This window comes from Oryx dammah, unplaced genomic scaffold (genome assembly GCF_014754425.2).
Source record: "Oryx dammah isolate SB20612 unplaced genomic scaffold, SCBI_Odam_1.1 HiC_scaffold_9, whole genome shotgun sequence".
Taxonomy (NCBI): Eukaryota; Metazoa; Chordata; class Mammalia; order Artiodactyla; family Bovidae; genus Oryx; species Oryx dammah.
In genome coordinates, this window is record NW_024070193.1 from 49,012,790 (window position 1) to 49,029,054 (window position 16,265).

The window sequence follows — 16,265 nt, forward strand, 5'->3', positions numbered from 1 at the left end:
AACCCCCATAGGGTTGGGAGAACTTCTTATGGAGACACCTGGGCAGCACTCTGGACACACAGCCTATCTCCATTACTAGAGTCCTCTGGGTGGAAATCTTTCCCATATTCCACATGGGAGAAGAACAGAGAGTGGCTCTGTAGCTTCTTTTCTTATGTTTATGACAAGCAAACAAGCTAACCATCCACATCCCAGTCCCAGCTGTTACTCACCAAGTAGGACTGGTGGCAACTCTGTTGGGAAGCCCCAAGAAGAAGAGGGTGAAATTCTGGGGTTCCCTCTGAAGTGGTCCAGTCCTCAAGTATGAATGACCTCATGAGGAGTCAAGACTCCATTCACTGCCTGGAGGGGACCTTGCTCCAGGAAGGAAGTTCCAACATGAAACCACTTTCGAGGAGCTCTACCCCAGCAAGGCAGGAGAGCTGGGCGTCCGGGTGGAGACTCCCTGGGGACCCACGATCTCCACTCACCTTCCAGAGCAGCACAGCCAGCAGCAGGAAGATGAGGATTCCCACCAGCAAGCTGATGGCAATGATCCATCCCACGACGTAGCCTCGCGGCTCCAGATTGTGCAACGCCTCGAAGACCACCTGGGAGGCAAAGCAAGAGTGAGCTGGTCCCCCAGAAGAAGCACCCACCGTACGAGGGGGTCCAACCTGGGCTTGACATTGAGGCTGAACCGGAGAGATGTGTCCAGGCTGCTGTTGCTATAAAACGGACTCTGTTGAATGCTTTCCTGGTTGTATTCTGATGGGTTTTCACTAGGATCTGAAAAGGCACTTGAAGTCTCAAGTCTTGAAGGGCTTGTAAAGACAACAATCTTGATTTAAATGCCACAAAGTGAATGTAAGCATGGTGAAAAACTTTGATGAGATACTATGTTCTTGATTCAGAAAACACAATAACAGTCTCCGCTTTATTATGGGTTTTGAAACAAAGGACATGGGTGTGCCCTCCAGATAAGACAGGACTTCTGAGTGTTCTGCGCACTGTGTAACTTACTGTAATTACTGGATTAATGCCAGTTTCCCTAGGAGACTGTAGATCTCAAAGGCTAGGCACAGTCTGCCTTGGGTCACATGATGATGCCTAGGACATTGAAGGTATTCACTTGAGGAGCTAAGCCCTGGTCCCCAAAGGGAGCCATAGGTTCCTCAGAGCCCATGTCTCAGTGAGGCAAGCTGTTCCAACTTTTATGAACCATGGTGGTATGCTGGCTCATTCCAATGATGCCAATGGTGTGCCTCTCTTTCCAGTTCCACATCTAAGGACATTACAATTGTATTCTGAAATGGTCCATCATGAGAGTATTTACACCACTGAAACTGACACACGAATCAGGGCTCCCACACCCTCCTACCATTGTTTAACATGTATTAGCTCAACACTGACTGTATCCTTTGGCTCTGTTTTTGCCCCACTGGTTACAGTGGAGTTTATTTTTGCATAATTCAAAGCATCCATTGTGACCTCTGCGGCCAATCCTCCCAACACCCCATGGTCCCATTCAAGCTCCTCTTTGCTGAAGAGACAGAAATCTCCACCCTGGAAGGCTGTTGTCTCCCTTGGCAGACAGGCTGGCCCAGGCACAGGGCTTTGTCCAACCTGGTCCGTGTCCTTGGAATGTCTAGCTCCTCCTTGGGGAAGCCTACCTCAACCTCGCTCAGCCCTGGAAGCCAGCTGATGTTTTGCCTGGAAGGTCCCGCTCTCCTGCTCAAGCCTCAGTAGTGATGGGGCCCATGACTGAGCTGACACAGCCTAGCACCATTTATGCTCTCTTTTTAGGGCCTGGCTTCCCTCTCTCTAACATTTCTTGTAGGCTCTGTGCTTTCCTTGCAATTTCCTGTCTAACTCACAGAATCACCCCAGGAGCTATTCAGCACTGTCCTGCTCTGGGCCATTTAGCTCAAGTGGAGTCAAGATTTGAACTCAGTTCTAGCCACCCTCGAAGGCCCAATCTAAGCTGGTCACTAGCACATCATAGAGTGTGTGGCTGATGGTGGCTCTTTAAAGACACTCTGTCAACTAAATGAATCATTCACTGTTTCTCCCTTGGTGAAAAGGAGAGCAAACACAATCATCTTTGTCTCACTGTCTTCATTCCTACAGGCAGGATAGGAAGGGCTTTGGCGGGGAGCGGGGAGGGTGTGCAGGGGGAGGGGATATCCATGAGACAGATCCTGAATCCAATATATTATCTCAAGGGAAGTCAGACAGGAGAGAAATCATTCCTTTTTGTGTTGGGACAAGTCAAAGAAAACAGCCTACAGAACATAGCGGTCATTTTTGGGGAATGGAAATGAGGTTTCTTTGTAGCATATACTCATTGGCTATGTGACCTTGGACAAGGTACTTTACCTCTCTGAGCCTCAGTCCTCTCATCTGTAAAATAGGGCTAGAACAGCCCCTCCCCAGAGGATTCAAGGGGCTAACACTCAGGACACACCTGGCAGAGTCCACCCCCGACACATGCTGGGCGCTCCCATCAGTATCGCCAGCATTGCTGGCAGGAAGGTTTTTTTTTTGAGGTTGTGCATGGTTGGGACACTTCTTAATTTAAAAAAAGTGATTTATTGAAATCAGTATACATAGAGAACAGTGTAAGTAACCCATGTATGCAGTTGAATGCATTTTCATGAACTGATTTTCAGATATGGGGGAACCTTGAAGAAGGAATACATGGGGGTGAGGGGAGGTGGGATAGAAACGGACTGTAATGTCGGTCATCTTAAGCCTACTCTTTTCTATCTGGTTCAGATTAGAGATTTCTGTCCTTAAAGATAGATTCATGTCTTTGAGTCACTGCCTCTAAAAAGCTGTGGATCAAATCATCTCCCGCACTCAGAGTCTCTCGTTGTATCAGGAACAGGTGAATGATGAGGCACCGCAGTCAAGAGGTGCGTCCTTGGGCAACCAAGATCATCTTTTCAGTTTCCTCCTCTGTGCGATGGGGAAGTGAGACAGTCTCTGAAGGTTCCTAGTCTCTGGTCACATCGGGAAAGGTTGCTGAGCTTTTTGTTGATGATGAACTGCTGAGACAGGCTGTGGGCTCCATGGGGTCAGCTGCAAGCCCAGCCCCTTGGATCAGCCCTATAGCTGCACAGAGATGCTGCCTGCCGGCGGTGTCCAAAATCTGTATCTCGGCAAAGCCACTTTGGAGGTCTGGTTTTGTGGATACAGAGACAGTGAAGAGAATCCACTACAGTTTAGTCTGGCAAATTCCGTAAGAATGCCCTGTCACTTCCCTGGAATGTGTGCTTAATCTTTTATTATTTTTAGTGATGCCGTTCATCATCTTGGACGTGTGCTTTATGCTTTGGCAGAGCTGGTTCCTACACATCTCGACTCTAATAAACTCATTGTGGGGGAGGGTCTGAGCAGCCGGCAGTTCTAAGAAGTCACATCTTAGATAAAAGCCAAAGGAACAGCAGCATGGACCAGAGAGAGAGGCAGGAAGCAATGACAATCCAGTTGGTTGCCACCATTAATAAGCAGGATGATCCTGCTAAAATCCTTTATTTTAAATCAAAAGAAAAAGTGTTGAATCAGTTCACAGTATTTTTTAAAATGAAAGCACAGTCGATTTAAAATATTATATTTGTTTCTGGTATACAGCATGGTGATTCAGTATTTTTACAAATGATATGCCATTAAAAGTTATTAAAAGATAATGTCTATAATTACTTGTGCTACACAATATATCCATACTGCTTATCTATTTTATACATAGTTGTTTCTTAATCTCATCCTTGGTACCTCTTTAAAAATCTCTTCTCCCCATCCCCAATTATTGCTTAGGGTCAAGCCTGAGCTTCTCTCACCAGTATTATTTCAGGAGCCTTGGAGGAGCCTCTTTGCTGTTAGAGATGCTTTCCTAAAGCACAGGTCTCATCACATCACTTCTCAGTTTATACTATAGATGGTTTCCCTTTATACTGAATTTACAATTCAGAGTATGTGTTATGTGTGCGTGCACAGTCTCGTCTGACTCTTTGTGACCCCATGGACTAGAGCCCACCAGGCTCCTCTGTCCATGAGATATTCCAGGCAAGATTACTGGAGTGGGTTGCCATTTCCTTCTCCAGGAGATCTTCCTGACCCAAGGATCAAACCTGTGTCTCCTGCGTTGGCAGGCAGATTCTTTATCACTGAGCTACCTGGGAAGCTCCCACTAGGGAGTTAGGCAGGCCTGTGAAAACAGTGTTTTTCTCAAATTTTAATTGTGTAAGAATCATATGAGCAATCTACTTAAAATGCAGATTCTGAATGAATGGGTCTAGGTTGGGGCCTGAGAATCCACATTTTGGTTACACTCACTGGTGATACTGATACTGATGGACCACATTTTGAGTAGAAAGGGGCTAGAGAATACTCCAGGATGCCGTAGAAAGGACATGGAAATCATCTTTTGCCTGACTCCCAAGTCTTACATGACAATGAATGGGAAAAATGATACATGCTATAAAGTTATATGAAAAAAATAATTATCAATTTAACATATATAAAACTTCAGCTTTGCAGAAAAAGTAGGAAGGTTTTAAAGTAAATAGGTGTTTTTTAATACCATGGGTTATTTTTCCCTTTTTCTTACTTTAACTATTTTTTAAGAGTTTCAGCATCTGGAAGCCAAGTTAAAAAAAAAAAATTAAAAGGAGAGACTCTGCTCCAACATCTTCTGTTCCAAGAAGACTGACTTACTCTGCTTTTCTCAGCAGGATTAATCATTCTCTGAGCTTTTGGAAACAATTGTCAACTTCTCTTAACAGAGAAAACCTGCGATAGCACCCCCATTTGTAAAACAGAAAAAAACGTGGAGATTTTCTGTATCTAAAGAAGGTAGGCAGTTAAGAGTCCTGCCTGATCAGCCTCCCTTCCCAAGCCAGTCCCTTCTACCCTAGCCCTTGAACCAACTTAAGGGAACCCATCCTCCACAAGGGTTCGTTTTGAAACCACTGTGGAGCATTCATCATCCCAGTCCTAAGGCCGCTTCACTCTGTAATGTAATGATGTGTTGTCTTCCTTTCTAGGGACTCCAGTAAACTTTCAATTCTTACAGAACAAGGATTTGAATGCATGTTCTTCTGTCACCTCGACCAAGGTAGTGATCCATTATGTGATTCATGAATGTGCAAACTAATAAATTCAATGTCCTTTCTGCCATAACATTAGATGAAGTATGACTATGATTCACTCTGCAACAAAAGAGAGGGAAAGATTTGAAGCTAGAGTTTCTGAGTGTGCTTTTCTTTTTTCTACTTCAAAAATAAATTGGCAAATGTTATTTCTTTTGAGAATCCTGGCCATCCATCCACCCCCCCATCCATCCATTTGTTTGTCTGTCCATCTATTCAACAAATGTATATATAGGACCTAGTATGTACCAGGCACTGTGGGGATCCTCTGATCAATAAAACAGGCAGTCTTTGCCCTCATGGAACTTCCAGCTTACAGAGAATACTTGCCAGTTTAGACACATAAATGCAAAATTATAATTTAGAAACTGCCCCCAAGGAGAGGTTCATGGTTAGAAAAGACTCTAAAATAAGCATGGCAGTCAGTAAGAAATTTTTGAGGGACTGCCTGAGCTGAGAGTAAAGGATAAGCAGAAATTAACTAGTCAAAGAGGGATAGGAAGAGGGATAGGAACATTCCAAAAAGCAACAGCATGTGAAAAACCTCTATGGCAGGAGACAGCTTAGCAGGGGTGAGAAACTGCCAGCAGACAGCACAGTTGGAGCAAATGGAATGAGTAAGAAGCCAAGGGAAGATGATCAAGATGAAGCTGGAGCAACACGGAAGGGCTGGAGACTGTTAAGAATTACATGCTTTACATTAAAGAACCATGTGACTTCCATCTGAAAACTGGCCCCATATAGCTTTTCGATGGCTGCACTAAATCAAGCCAAACCTGCAGTTATTTTGATCATAATTTCTAATTCCTAAATAACTTGGTTTAATAGGTTTTCTTTTCATAAAACACTGAAATTCAAGCTTCTGATTCTCCTTTATTCACTTAGAGAATCACTCCAAAAAGCAACGCAGACCCTCTTTTGTCTTCCTGAGGCACGGCTTTGAGAATTCCTTACAAATAACCCTTAAGAATCATCATATTCATTCATAAAACTATCTGAGAAAATTGTTAGTAAGTATAGGAGGAATAAGGGATGCTTTAAATTTACGGATACTGTGGAATTAAACCTAAAAAACCAGAGAGAATTATATGCTTTATCTTAAGCATGAGAAGCCAATGAAAGTTTTTAATTAGGGCGTGACATAGTTTGCACTTTGCAAAGAGCACCGTGGCTGCAAAATGAATATAGGTTAGCAAGGAGAACATTGTGTGGGGGATCAAGGAACAGACCCAGAATGAAGGCTGTAGAGGAAGTGGTATCTCCAGGGGAGATCCACACTCCCAACATAACAGGAAGTAACGGGAAAGGAGGAAAAAGACTGAGGCTGAGGGGGAGCCTGCAGGTTTCAGAGGGTGGAGGGAAGGAGGCCAAGAGATGGAGCAGCAGAAGTTCTGATTAGCGAAGGGATAAATGATCGCACAGGAGCAGACTGAGGCTGGGGGCTAGTGTGCCAGGTGTTAACCAGTAAAACATAAAAGAATTGAGAAGCCTGAGGATCTGCCTGGCTCAACAGATTCCTGGAGGAGGACAGCCATGGGGCGGGGGCAATGGCAGGCCCACAGGCTGGGCATCCTGCCTGCTGCTACAAACTTGAACGCACCTGAGGCTAGCAAGCTGGCATCAGAGAACCAACTTTCAGTCTGGGGCAGCTGGCAAGCCTAAACCACAGCACTTGATTCACTTGCAGGTTTCTGGAAACTTTTATGTTCTGACCACTGTAAATATGCTTAATGTCATAGCTGGAAATGCTCAGGTCTCCAAAAGGCTTGAGAACATGACCAAAATAGAGTACAGCTGTCCCAGGGCTGGCTGGACAGGGGGCTTCTAGGGCTGAGGGGACAGCTCAGCATCAGCAACATCCGAGGGGAACCTCAGCTCCAGCCCCCCTGGCTGAAGGTCAATTACAAGGGCAAGATGCTTTCCATAATCAACATCACACACAGGTCTCACAGAGGGAAGGAATGTATGTAAAACAAAAAGTGGGGAAAGAAGAACATCTGGAACAAGGAAATGCCATTTTCACCTGCTTCTAATTACATCTAACAGTGGGGGAGGGGGCAGGGAGAAAGGGCTGTGGGAGCTGGAGTTAATGTTCTTAGCGGAACCACATCTTAAATCGCTCTCAGAACAGAGCCTTCAGAAAGCAGACCAGCTCAGGGGAGTCTGAAGACTCAGACTTATGGAGATGACATCAATGAACAGAAAATAAATTGCATTTGGCAAGCTGGTTGTTGCAAGTCTGTGCTGTGATAAACAAAGATGTCAAACTTGCCCCTGGCTGCTGGGTTTCAGGAATTCCTTGCTCTATTAGAATTTGCAGAAGGATAAGCTAGACTGGTGCTAATTCCTTAATTGTTAAGAATGGGTCACATTTGTTGAGAACTTACTGTGTGCCAGACATTGTGGTGAGAGGTTTTATATCTATTACTTCTGAGAAACCTCATGACCGTTCTTTAAAGGGCGGGGGAGGGGGAGTGGGGTGGACATAGCTCCTTTGCCGCGGCTAAGGAGGGCCCTCGATGAGTGCTAATTCTCTTGATGAGTAGCTGTGCATGTGGTTAGGGACCAGGCCACAACAGGATGAGTTCCAGAATCAACAGACCACTAAGTTAGAACATGATGTGCTTCTGAGGTCACTAGAGCTAAGGGTCTCTCCGAAGACGACAGGCCAGCTGTTCACCACCCATGGCTGTGTTTCCTACCAATCTGCCAGGAGTGGTGCTCCACTGTGTGTGGGCCAGACAACGGGACAGCTCAGGCCTCAGGAGCACAGGATGAAAGGAGCCTCGGGCTTGCAAACAGTCGGCCTTACGCCAGACCTGGCTCTTTCACTGATAAGCTTCAGCATCTCAGGCTGTCATCTGGGGGCCTCAGTTTCCTCATCAGAGAGTAGAAGCACTAACATTTCGCTCACAGGGCAACGTGAGTGTGTCAGGTGATAATCACATCAAATGTCAGCACATCACCAGAACTGAGCATAATGAACAAAAATGAAGTCATTAAGCAAAATGGGGCACAGAAAAGGCACGCCGAGCCAAGCCCCCAGGGTCTGGGTGGAGACTAGTGACACCTGTGTTCACCGCTGCTGGCTCTCCACTCACATCTCTCAGGTCCCTCAATCCATTCCCTACATCCAATCCCAGCTTTACATGCATTCACCTCTAGTGGGTGGCACTGTCAGAGGCTGCATTCCCTCAGGGCATGGGGAGAGGGGGAGGATCTTGGTGCTCAGTATCTCCTGGGCAGCCTCTGGCCAGTGGCTGACACACAACAGGAGGGAGAAAGCCTAGCTCCCTCACTTCAGAGTAGGAGAACTCTGAAGTATTGAGTTCCAGAGCTCTGTTGAGCCTGAGGTGCCTGGAATCCCACTTTTGTTTCCCTCGTTCTCTTTCCCTATCCTATCTCCTCACTTCCTTCCCCATCTCACTGGGAACACTTCCTTTAAAAAAATTCTTGTACCCACATCCTCATCTGAGGGTCTGCTTCTTGAGACTCTATCCTAAGACACCATCTGACTCTACCTGCAGGCTGACCTTCCCGTCCATTTTAAAAATGCCTTTAGTATGTGTTCAGGGGTCATTCCTTCCATGCACCTTGTCCTAACCTCTTAAACTCAGGCTTTCCCAACAACAAAACCACACAGTGTATGTATAAGTGTGTGTGCTCAAGCATGTGTGTCTGCACACACATGTGTGTACAGTGTTTACCTGTTTGTGCTATGGAAGTCTTGAGGCTAATTTTTTTTTTCTCATTCATGTTTATTGGAGGTCCAGTTCATGTCTAAAGAATTTGAAGGATGGGACAGCAGCCTTGCCCTAAATACAGCCTTCCATAGCAGTGGCTTCCTAGCTCCATAGAGCCCAGGGGTTTGCTGAGGGCATGTAGAGGCCCCTCAGAGAAAACAGAGATTCAAACGGGGTGAGTTACAGGCACCCTACCTCTGACTCAACCAAAGCACGTTTCAATTTAGAAATGGGTTCTGTTGCTTGAAGAAATGATAATGATAAGCATGATGACAGCTGGAAACCACTGTTTTAGAGTAAACTGATCATGACTCTTGAGGTTTTGAGGGAAGGAGAAGCTATTCTTCACTTGGTTCCTCCCATCCTTGACCATCTCTTTATGCAGTGGGCCTGTGTGTTTAGTCTCTCAGTCATGTCCGACTCTTTGCAACCCCTTGGACTGTAGCCCATCAGGTTCCTCTGTCCATGGGATTTTTCAGGCAAGAATACTGCAGTGGGTTGCAATTTTCCTCCTCTAGTGGATCTTCCTGACCTAGGGATTGAACCCATGTCTCCCATGTCTCCTGCATTGCAGGTGGATTCTCTACCAGCTTCCCCATCAGGGAAGCCTTAGGCAACGGGAGCCACTATTAACTGACTGCCCATGTGGATGTACCAGGTGAGGGGCTTTGTATCAAGATGTCTTTTGATCCCTCCCAACCCCTTAGGTCCAGTACTCTTGCCTGGAAAATCCCATGGACGGAGGAGCCTGGTAGGGTGCAGTCCATCGGGTCGCTAAGAGTTGGACACGACTGGGCGACTTCACTTTCACTTTTCACTTTCATGCATTGGAGAAGGAAATGGCAACCCACTCCAGTGTTCTTGCCTGGAGAATCCCAGGGATGGGGGAGCCTGGTGGGCTGCTGTCTATGGGGTTGCAGAGTCGGACACGACTGAAGCGACTTAGCAGCAGCAGCAACCCCTTAGGACAGATACTCTACATGTGACTGGCACAGATTGCTAGACCTCTACTGATATAAATCTACCTGTCCACTTCTATCTCCTTGGCCACCATCATTTCTAGCAAGTGATGGTCACAACTTTCCTGTAGCAATCTACTGTCCACACAGTAGCCTATGATGGTACGGAGAGGGAGGTGGGACAGGGGTTCAGGATGGGGAACACATGTACACCCATGGCGGATTCATGTTGATGTATGGCAAAACCAATACAATATTGTAAAGTAATTAGCCTCCAATTAAAATAAATAAATTTATTAAAAAATACATTGGATCAGGCCATTCCTTGCTCAAAACAAATGCTTGCAACAGTTTCCCTTTGTAACTGCCCCCTGGTGTTATATGGTGTGACCCCGCCTATGTCTCCCGTCATGGATGTCTTCCTGTGTCTCCCGTCATGGATGTCTTCACCACTCACCAGGTGCTGTGCCCTGCTGTTGCAGCCTTGAACACGCCAAGCTGTTTGGGTCTTCACACAGCTCTCCCTTCTCTCTGGGACACTCTTCCCTGTGCTTGGCAAGCTAATTCCTCCTCCCTCTCTAGATTTCAGCTTCTTTGGAGAAATATTCTTTAGATTTCCCTCGATCTAGAGGAGGTTACTCCCATGGAACTCACCTCAGTTTGAAAAAAAAAAAAACCACGCTGTTTGCTTCTCTTTTTACTGTCACCCCCTCGTTAGCTCTGGGAGGGCCTGGACCATGGCTATTTGGTTCCGCATTGCATCCTCAGTGCCTCATACATTGCCTGGCCCATAGCAAGCCCCCAACAGAGTATTCATTAAGTGAAACTTCAAACAGTGACAAACAGCAAACTACACTGGGGTTTTCCTAAATTCCTTTTGATTAGAGCTTAATTCTCACATGGGGGTGGTGGGTGAAGGGAGAAGACTGCCTACCATCTTTTGATGATGACAGAGAATGGAGGTGTCTCTCTTCTTCCTCCTCTTGATGTAACAAGAAGGAGAACTCTCTTGCTGGGTATAATGTAATTTTAACTGTAATTTGGCATGTGAATAGTAAAGTACAAGTCACAGTCTATTTGGTGACAGAAAACTGTCAGCTTGGTTCAAGAGGCAGTAAACACAAAGGAACTACAGGTGGGACCTTCTGGAGTCTCTCATCTACCACCTCAGATGATGCCCTCTGGTTGAGATATGCTGGTGTGCATCTTGGCTTGGTGGGGGTAGCAGCAGGAAGCAGAATAGAGGGGAAATCTCCAGGGAGAAGAAACTAGCTTTCCCATGTTATAGATGAGAAAAGAGAGGCTCACAGAGCTCACCTGATACCTGCAGTCACACCACTGGGCTGTGAGGGAGATGGGATTTGAGGGCAGGCTCTTCTAATTCCAAAGGGGGAAATGCAGTGTTCCCTGTTCACAAAGAATAGGCCAAACTAGAAGGACTGACTTCCCAGAAGGGTCAAGACTGGGAAGTGAACTTGACCAGCTTCAGAGAAAATGAAGCTGGAACTTGCTGGCCTGATCAGTTCGTACATGAGAGGCAGGTTTATTCAGAAATGAAAGCAAGGCTACAGCCAGAAGGCTCCGTTCTAGAGTGTGGTTGAGATTGAGCAGGGAAAGCCCCCACTGAGGTGAGGAGAGCTGGGTCCAGTCAGGAGGGGCTCGCTGGGCCCCAAGGGAACCTGGCAATTATAACAGACTTTAAAACCAATTAGTGTCCGTTCCAGGGTGGACACTTGCACTTGTCAAGGACCTTTTATCCAAGACTGCCTAGTGCCCTCTTGTATGACTGAGTGGCTGCAGAGCAGAGAAAGGAGCATGTGGATGGGAATCAAAAGTTCCGGACCCTATCCTTGGCTCAGCGATCTGAGATCCAGGACAAGTCGCCTCTTTTTCCTAAGCATCAGAGGCTCTTTGTTTACTTGAGGAAAAAGTTCTGTGGTTCTAACTCAGGGAGGGCACAGTGGAATCTCTGGGGACTTGTAAAAATTATGACCTGTCTCCCCACCTGTAGGGTAAGGGACGGTGATGTCAGAGGACTGTGGAAGGGAGGTGACTAGCTCTTTGGACATATGGTTCCCATGGCAGCAGGAGAAGCGCCCAGAAATTGCCCTGTCGAATCAGAAGTAGCTCATTCAAGCACGTTCATTCTTAAAACAAAGCCCAAAGCACAAACACTCCTCAACCACCTATGGACAAAAATTTGCAAATTCTCTTATCAATGGAGCTGACAAAATGGTCTAAATGACTGAACAGAGACTAGCTCAGAAGAGAGCCCTCAATGAGCCAGGGATTAGATGGCCCCATGCTGCCTGTAGTGTTAGAGAAGCATATGGGAGGGGATGCTCGTCACTTTTTAGCATCCTTCCAGTGCTGGGAAATCCTCCTATGGGTGAGTCTCAGGGTGAGGGGGAGGCTGTACTACAATAGCCAAAAATGCCAGCCACCTGCTCTTCCTGGGGTGCCTGGTTCCCCAGACAGGGGCCTAACCTCAGCGAGAGGCTCCCACATGACTCTAGAGCACGAGGCTGAGAAGCCAGGGAAGTAGTGCCCAGGGTACCACGCCAGACTCTCCCTGGGGCCTGCCCCAGCCTGTGGTCCTGGGCCTGCAGGTTTCTCACATCCCCAGTCAGGTTCTCCAACCGTGCTGGCAATTCTGAGAGCTACCCAATACCATTCTAATCCATTCTGCTTCTGCTAAAAGGAGACAGAATCAGTCTCTCCTGCTGGCACCTAGAATCTCAACCTGGTGCCCACTCCACATGGCAATGATTTATTTATCCATTTGTGGATTTCCATGTTCATCACATATGTTACTATTTCAAAGTATCGACAAAATAGATTTGCTCTGTAACTCACACAAGCCTCTCATATGGCCAGAGAAGAGTGTCTGGGGTGGCAGCTCTCGGTAGCAGAGCTGGTGTGCTGTAGATTCTTGGTTTGTCCCCAGGGAGTTTCTAGCCTCAGCTGCTGGCAGCTCGCCCAGAAAAGTACAAAGGGTTGGGTTGGACATAATAGGAAATTCGGTGTATTATATTGGCATAGTCAGCACTGAACGTAGTCACTCAGACCTCGTCCAGAATTCTCAGGTTTGAGTCTGTACAAAGCCAGGCAAGCTGGTGTGGGTGATCTTGGACACGTGGCTAACACTCTGCCCAGGAAGGGCACCTCAAATGAATTATTAATAAAAAAGGAAAATGCCTCAAACATCCAGTGACGTATTTCTAGCTATTCACCCATACACTCTGTAAAGCACTCCCCATACCATGGCATGAAAATAAAAGACACAATGAGTCCCAAGAAAATTATCTGTATTCCCTGTCAGTTGAATTTATCACCAGGCACACTTTATGTGATTAAAAACCGATTGCTTTCCTTTTCTCACCCACACCCTGCTCACTACCAGCTGTAAATACACTTCCTGTTCATTCCAAGGCCATACAAATGTGGTGCCTGATCTCAAATCTTGTGAAATTTTGCCCGATTTAAATTTGGTGGCTAGCCTCTGTGGAAATTTCCCTTCCAATGGATGACTGACAAAGTGCCAGGCATTCAGAAGAATCACGCAGGGAGGAACATGTTTGTTCTAAAAAGGCAATCCTTTCTACTCAGAAAGGATTTATTTTTTCCTGCCAGGAAAGTTGAGAACAGATTGTAGTACTTCATTTTGGCTCATGTATTGAAAGGCAAAGTCATGGAAAAGAGAAAGATGGGGGCACTGTGGAATTCTGAAGGGTGTTCCTTTTTTCTTGGGAGTACTAGAAAAAAATCAGTTGAAAATGAGATCTCCTTCCAAAGAACTCTTGATAATGAAAATATCACCACAGTGCTCAAAATGGAACAGTAGTTAATGGAAGCAGTATTTAGGGGGTGCACAGATGACTCAGAATCCAACAATGGGATATCAGGCAATGTCTTTCTGGATCCCACAGCTCTATGTTTTAATCAAAGATAATGCACCCGTGATAGTTTTTTCATTTACCCAAGGGATTCCACCTGTAGGAAATCTGTTAATTACTTCCGTTAGCTCTTAATTGGGAACAGTGTGGTCTACCAGAACATTCCAAAGTTCTCCTGTTGGCCACGTATCTCATCCTATAAAACTTTTTAACTGGAGCTGTGACAATGAGCAGTGACTCTGCATTCTTTTTCACTCCCCAGGTGAAAGGTCTGGATTGGCAGTTAAATGCCCAAATGGCAGGGAGGCAAAGACAAAAGCCAACTCCAGATTTGATCTCCAGAAACAGTGACTCTAGGAGTGAAGCACTTCAGGATCATTCCACTCCATCCCATTCATTTTCTGTTATTTAAAATGACCAGGTGGACAATTTCTCGATGTGAGTCAGGGAATTTAAGTCTGCCTCTGACAGTTCCTCCCTGAACTGGGCATGGAATACCCACGCTTTGGGGTAACTCAAGATGGGAAGTGTCACAGCTGGGAATTCAGATAGGGGAGGGAAAGGGGTGGCCTTGGAAATATGGCCATTTTAAATAACAGAAAATGAATGGCATGGAGTGGAATGATCCTGAAGTCCTTCACTCCTAGAGTCACTGTTTCTGGAGATCAAAATATCTGGAGTTGGCTTTTGTCTTTTCCTCCCTGCCATTTGGTTCATGGAGGTCCCAGGGATTTATTTTCTATATGTACCCTTCCTAGCCAGCATTTTCTAAGAGTCTCTTTGCTGTGATTCCCATCCTAACATTTAGACACGCGGTGTCTCCTCTGTTACTAGAAAATAACGTGTTTTTCTTTGCAAGCAAATAATCTTTGTGAATTTTTCACTTCTGTAAATTTGTCACAGCAGTGTTGACTCTTTCAAGACAGGGTAAAGTCTTCCTGGAGAGAAGTAAATTCCAGGAAAAGGAGATGCAAAAAGCTAGCCATCACTGCATAGCTTATTGGCAAAACCAGTTCAGAGGCTGCTGTTTTCCTTTTCTATGTACCTAGGATCTGAGTCTGGGTGTCAAAGGATGCCCCTCCCCTCCTGCCCCTGAAAATAATAATGCAGCAAAATTCCAAGGCCACCCCTTTCCCTCCCCTATCCGAATTCCCAGCTGCGACACCTCCCATCTTGAGGCTGCTTGCCAACTACACTTCATAGAGGATATGGGGGCTAGGTAGAGAATGTTACTCAACCAACTTGTGTTTAAACACTGTTTATCCATGGAGCAATGGGATTGGGAAGGCAGATGAGGTTTCAGGAAAAGGTCTGAGAAAGATAAAAAATAGTCTTGGTTCTAGAATAGAAATGCAATAAGCACTGTCAAGGGTACTTCCAGACAATTTCTCTTTTGGCTAGTCATGGCCAGGAGCTTTCACATAACAGTATCCTGGAGAACAAGGCTATCACAATAAGAGCAGACCACAGTTCCCCTTGGGGGGCCTGGAAGCCAAGGCAGGCAACATCATGGGTCTACCACAAAGCTGACATCTTGGCTTAGAGGCTGTTATTATCCTCAAATTCTAGCATTAAGTCTCCCAAGTTACCCAGATTCCTTCACCCTTGGAAGAGGGCTGTGTGTGATGGTGGGGGGCTGAAGGCGGGGGTTGTACTCACCGTCATCTCCTCTGGGTTCCCACTGGGTACCTCCACCACTCTCAGGGAAGGGTCCACTTTCACCTTGGCGTGGGTCATGAACTGGATGACAGATGAACTGTCCTGAGGATGAAACAGTATAACTTGCTGTAAGACTTTTCAGTCACAGTGACAGGGCCCTGAGATCCTAGGTGGAACTGAAATTCTAAGATTCCATGTAGACCAGACAGAAATTTCTATCACTGAATGAAGCAGAGATTTCCAGTCTCTCTTCTAAAGATTCTTTTGTATCATAGTGGATGCTGTAAAGCTCTGGAGTTTTGCTGAGTCAACACATGCAGGCTTGTGTGCTGTGGTTTCCAAGCAGCAGGAGCCAGATATTTGGATCTTGGTATTGACATATTCCCCAAAGAGTAGAGAATAAATAAAGCTGTTGAATTGTGCACGATAAATCTAGGTCTGGCCTTCCACAGAAGGCATCTGATTTACATTTCCCAAGCATCTTCCTGCCTTGACCACAACCCTCGAACTCTCCACATGAGTTCCTTTTAATTCTTTCTTTGCTCTTAAATGAAGCTTTTGTGGTGGGGGGTGGGGTGGGGGGGAGGGCAAAGCCCTTTAAGCGGGAAAGAGGGTACCAGACAGAGAGATGAGAAGGAGAAAGCATCTGGCTTGTAATAGGTCAATGGTCTGATAAGAAAGGGGGTGGGGGTGGTAGGGGGAGGAGGTTCATCCCAGGTAAGACTCGGGCAGAGCCCATCAGCCATTTGGGTAGAAGCTTTAGTGTGGGCTCAGATTTAAAGCCACTGATCCAGATAATCAGAGAATGGCTCCAAGGTAGGGATGGGGAAGGAGTCTGGAAGAAGAGAGGGGCTGGCAAAACTATGACTCAGGGAA

At 46.1% G+C, this 16,265-nt stretch overlaps 1 protein-coding gene across 1 annotated transcript in view; it reads right to left on the reverse strand.

Annotated features, from left to right (window-relative positions):
* Window positions 1-16,265, reverse strand: part of ITGA9 (integrin subunit alpha 9) — a 367,824-nt gene that overhangs the window by 20,215 nt on the left and 331,344 nt on the right. Inside the window, exons 26-27 of the mRNA XM_040246228.1 lie at window positions 15,390-15,491; window positions 471-590 (exon numbers count right to left, since the gene is read on the reverse strand). Of these exons, the coding sequence (XP_040102162.1) occupies window positions 471-590; window positions 15,390-15,491 (222 nt within the window). The remainder of the gene's footprint in view (window positions 1-470; window positions 591-15,389; window positions 15,492-16,265) is intronic.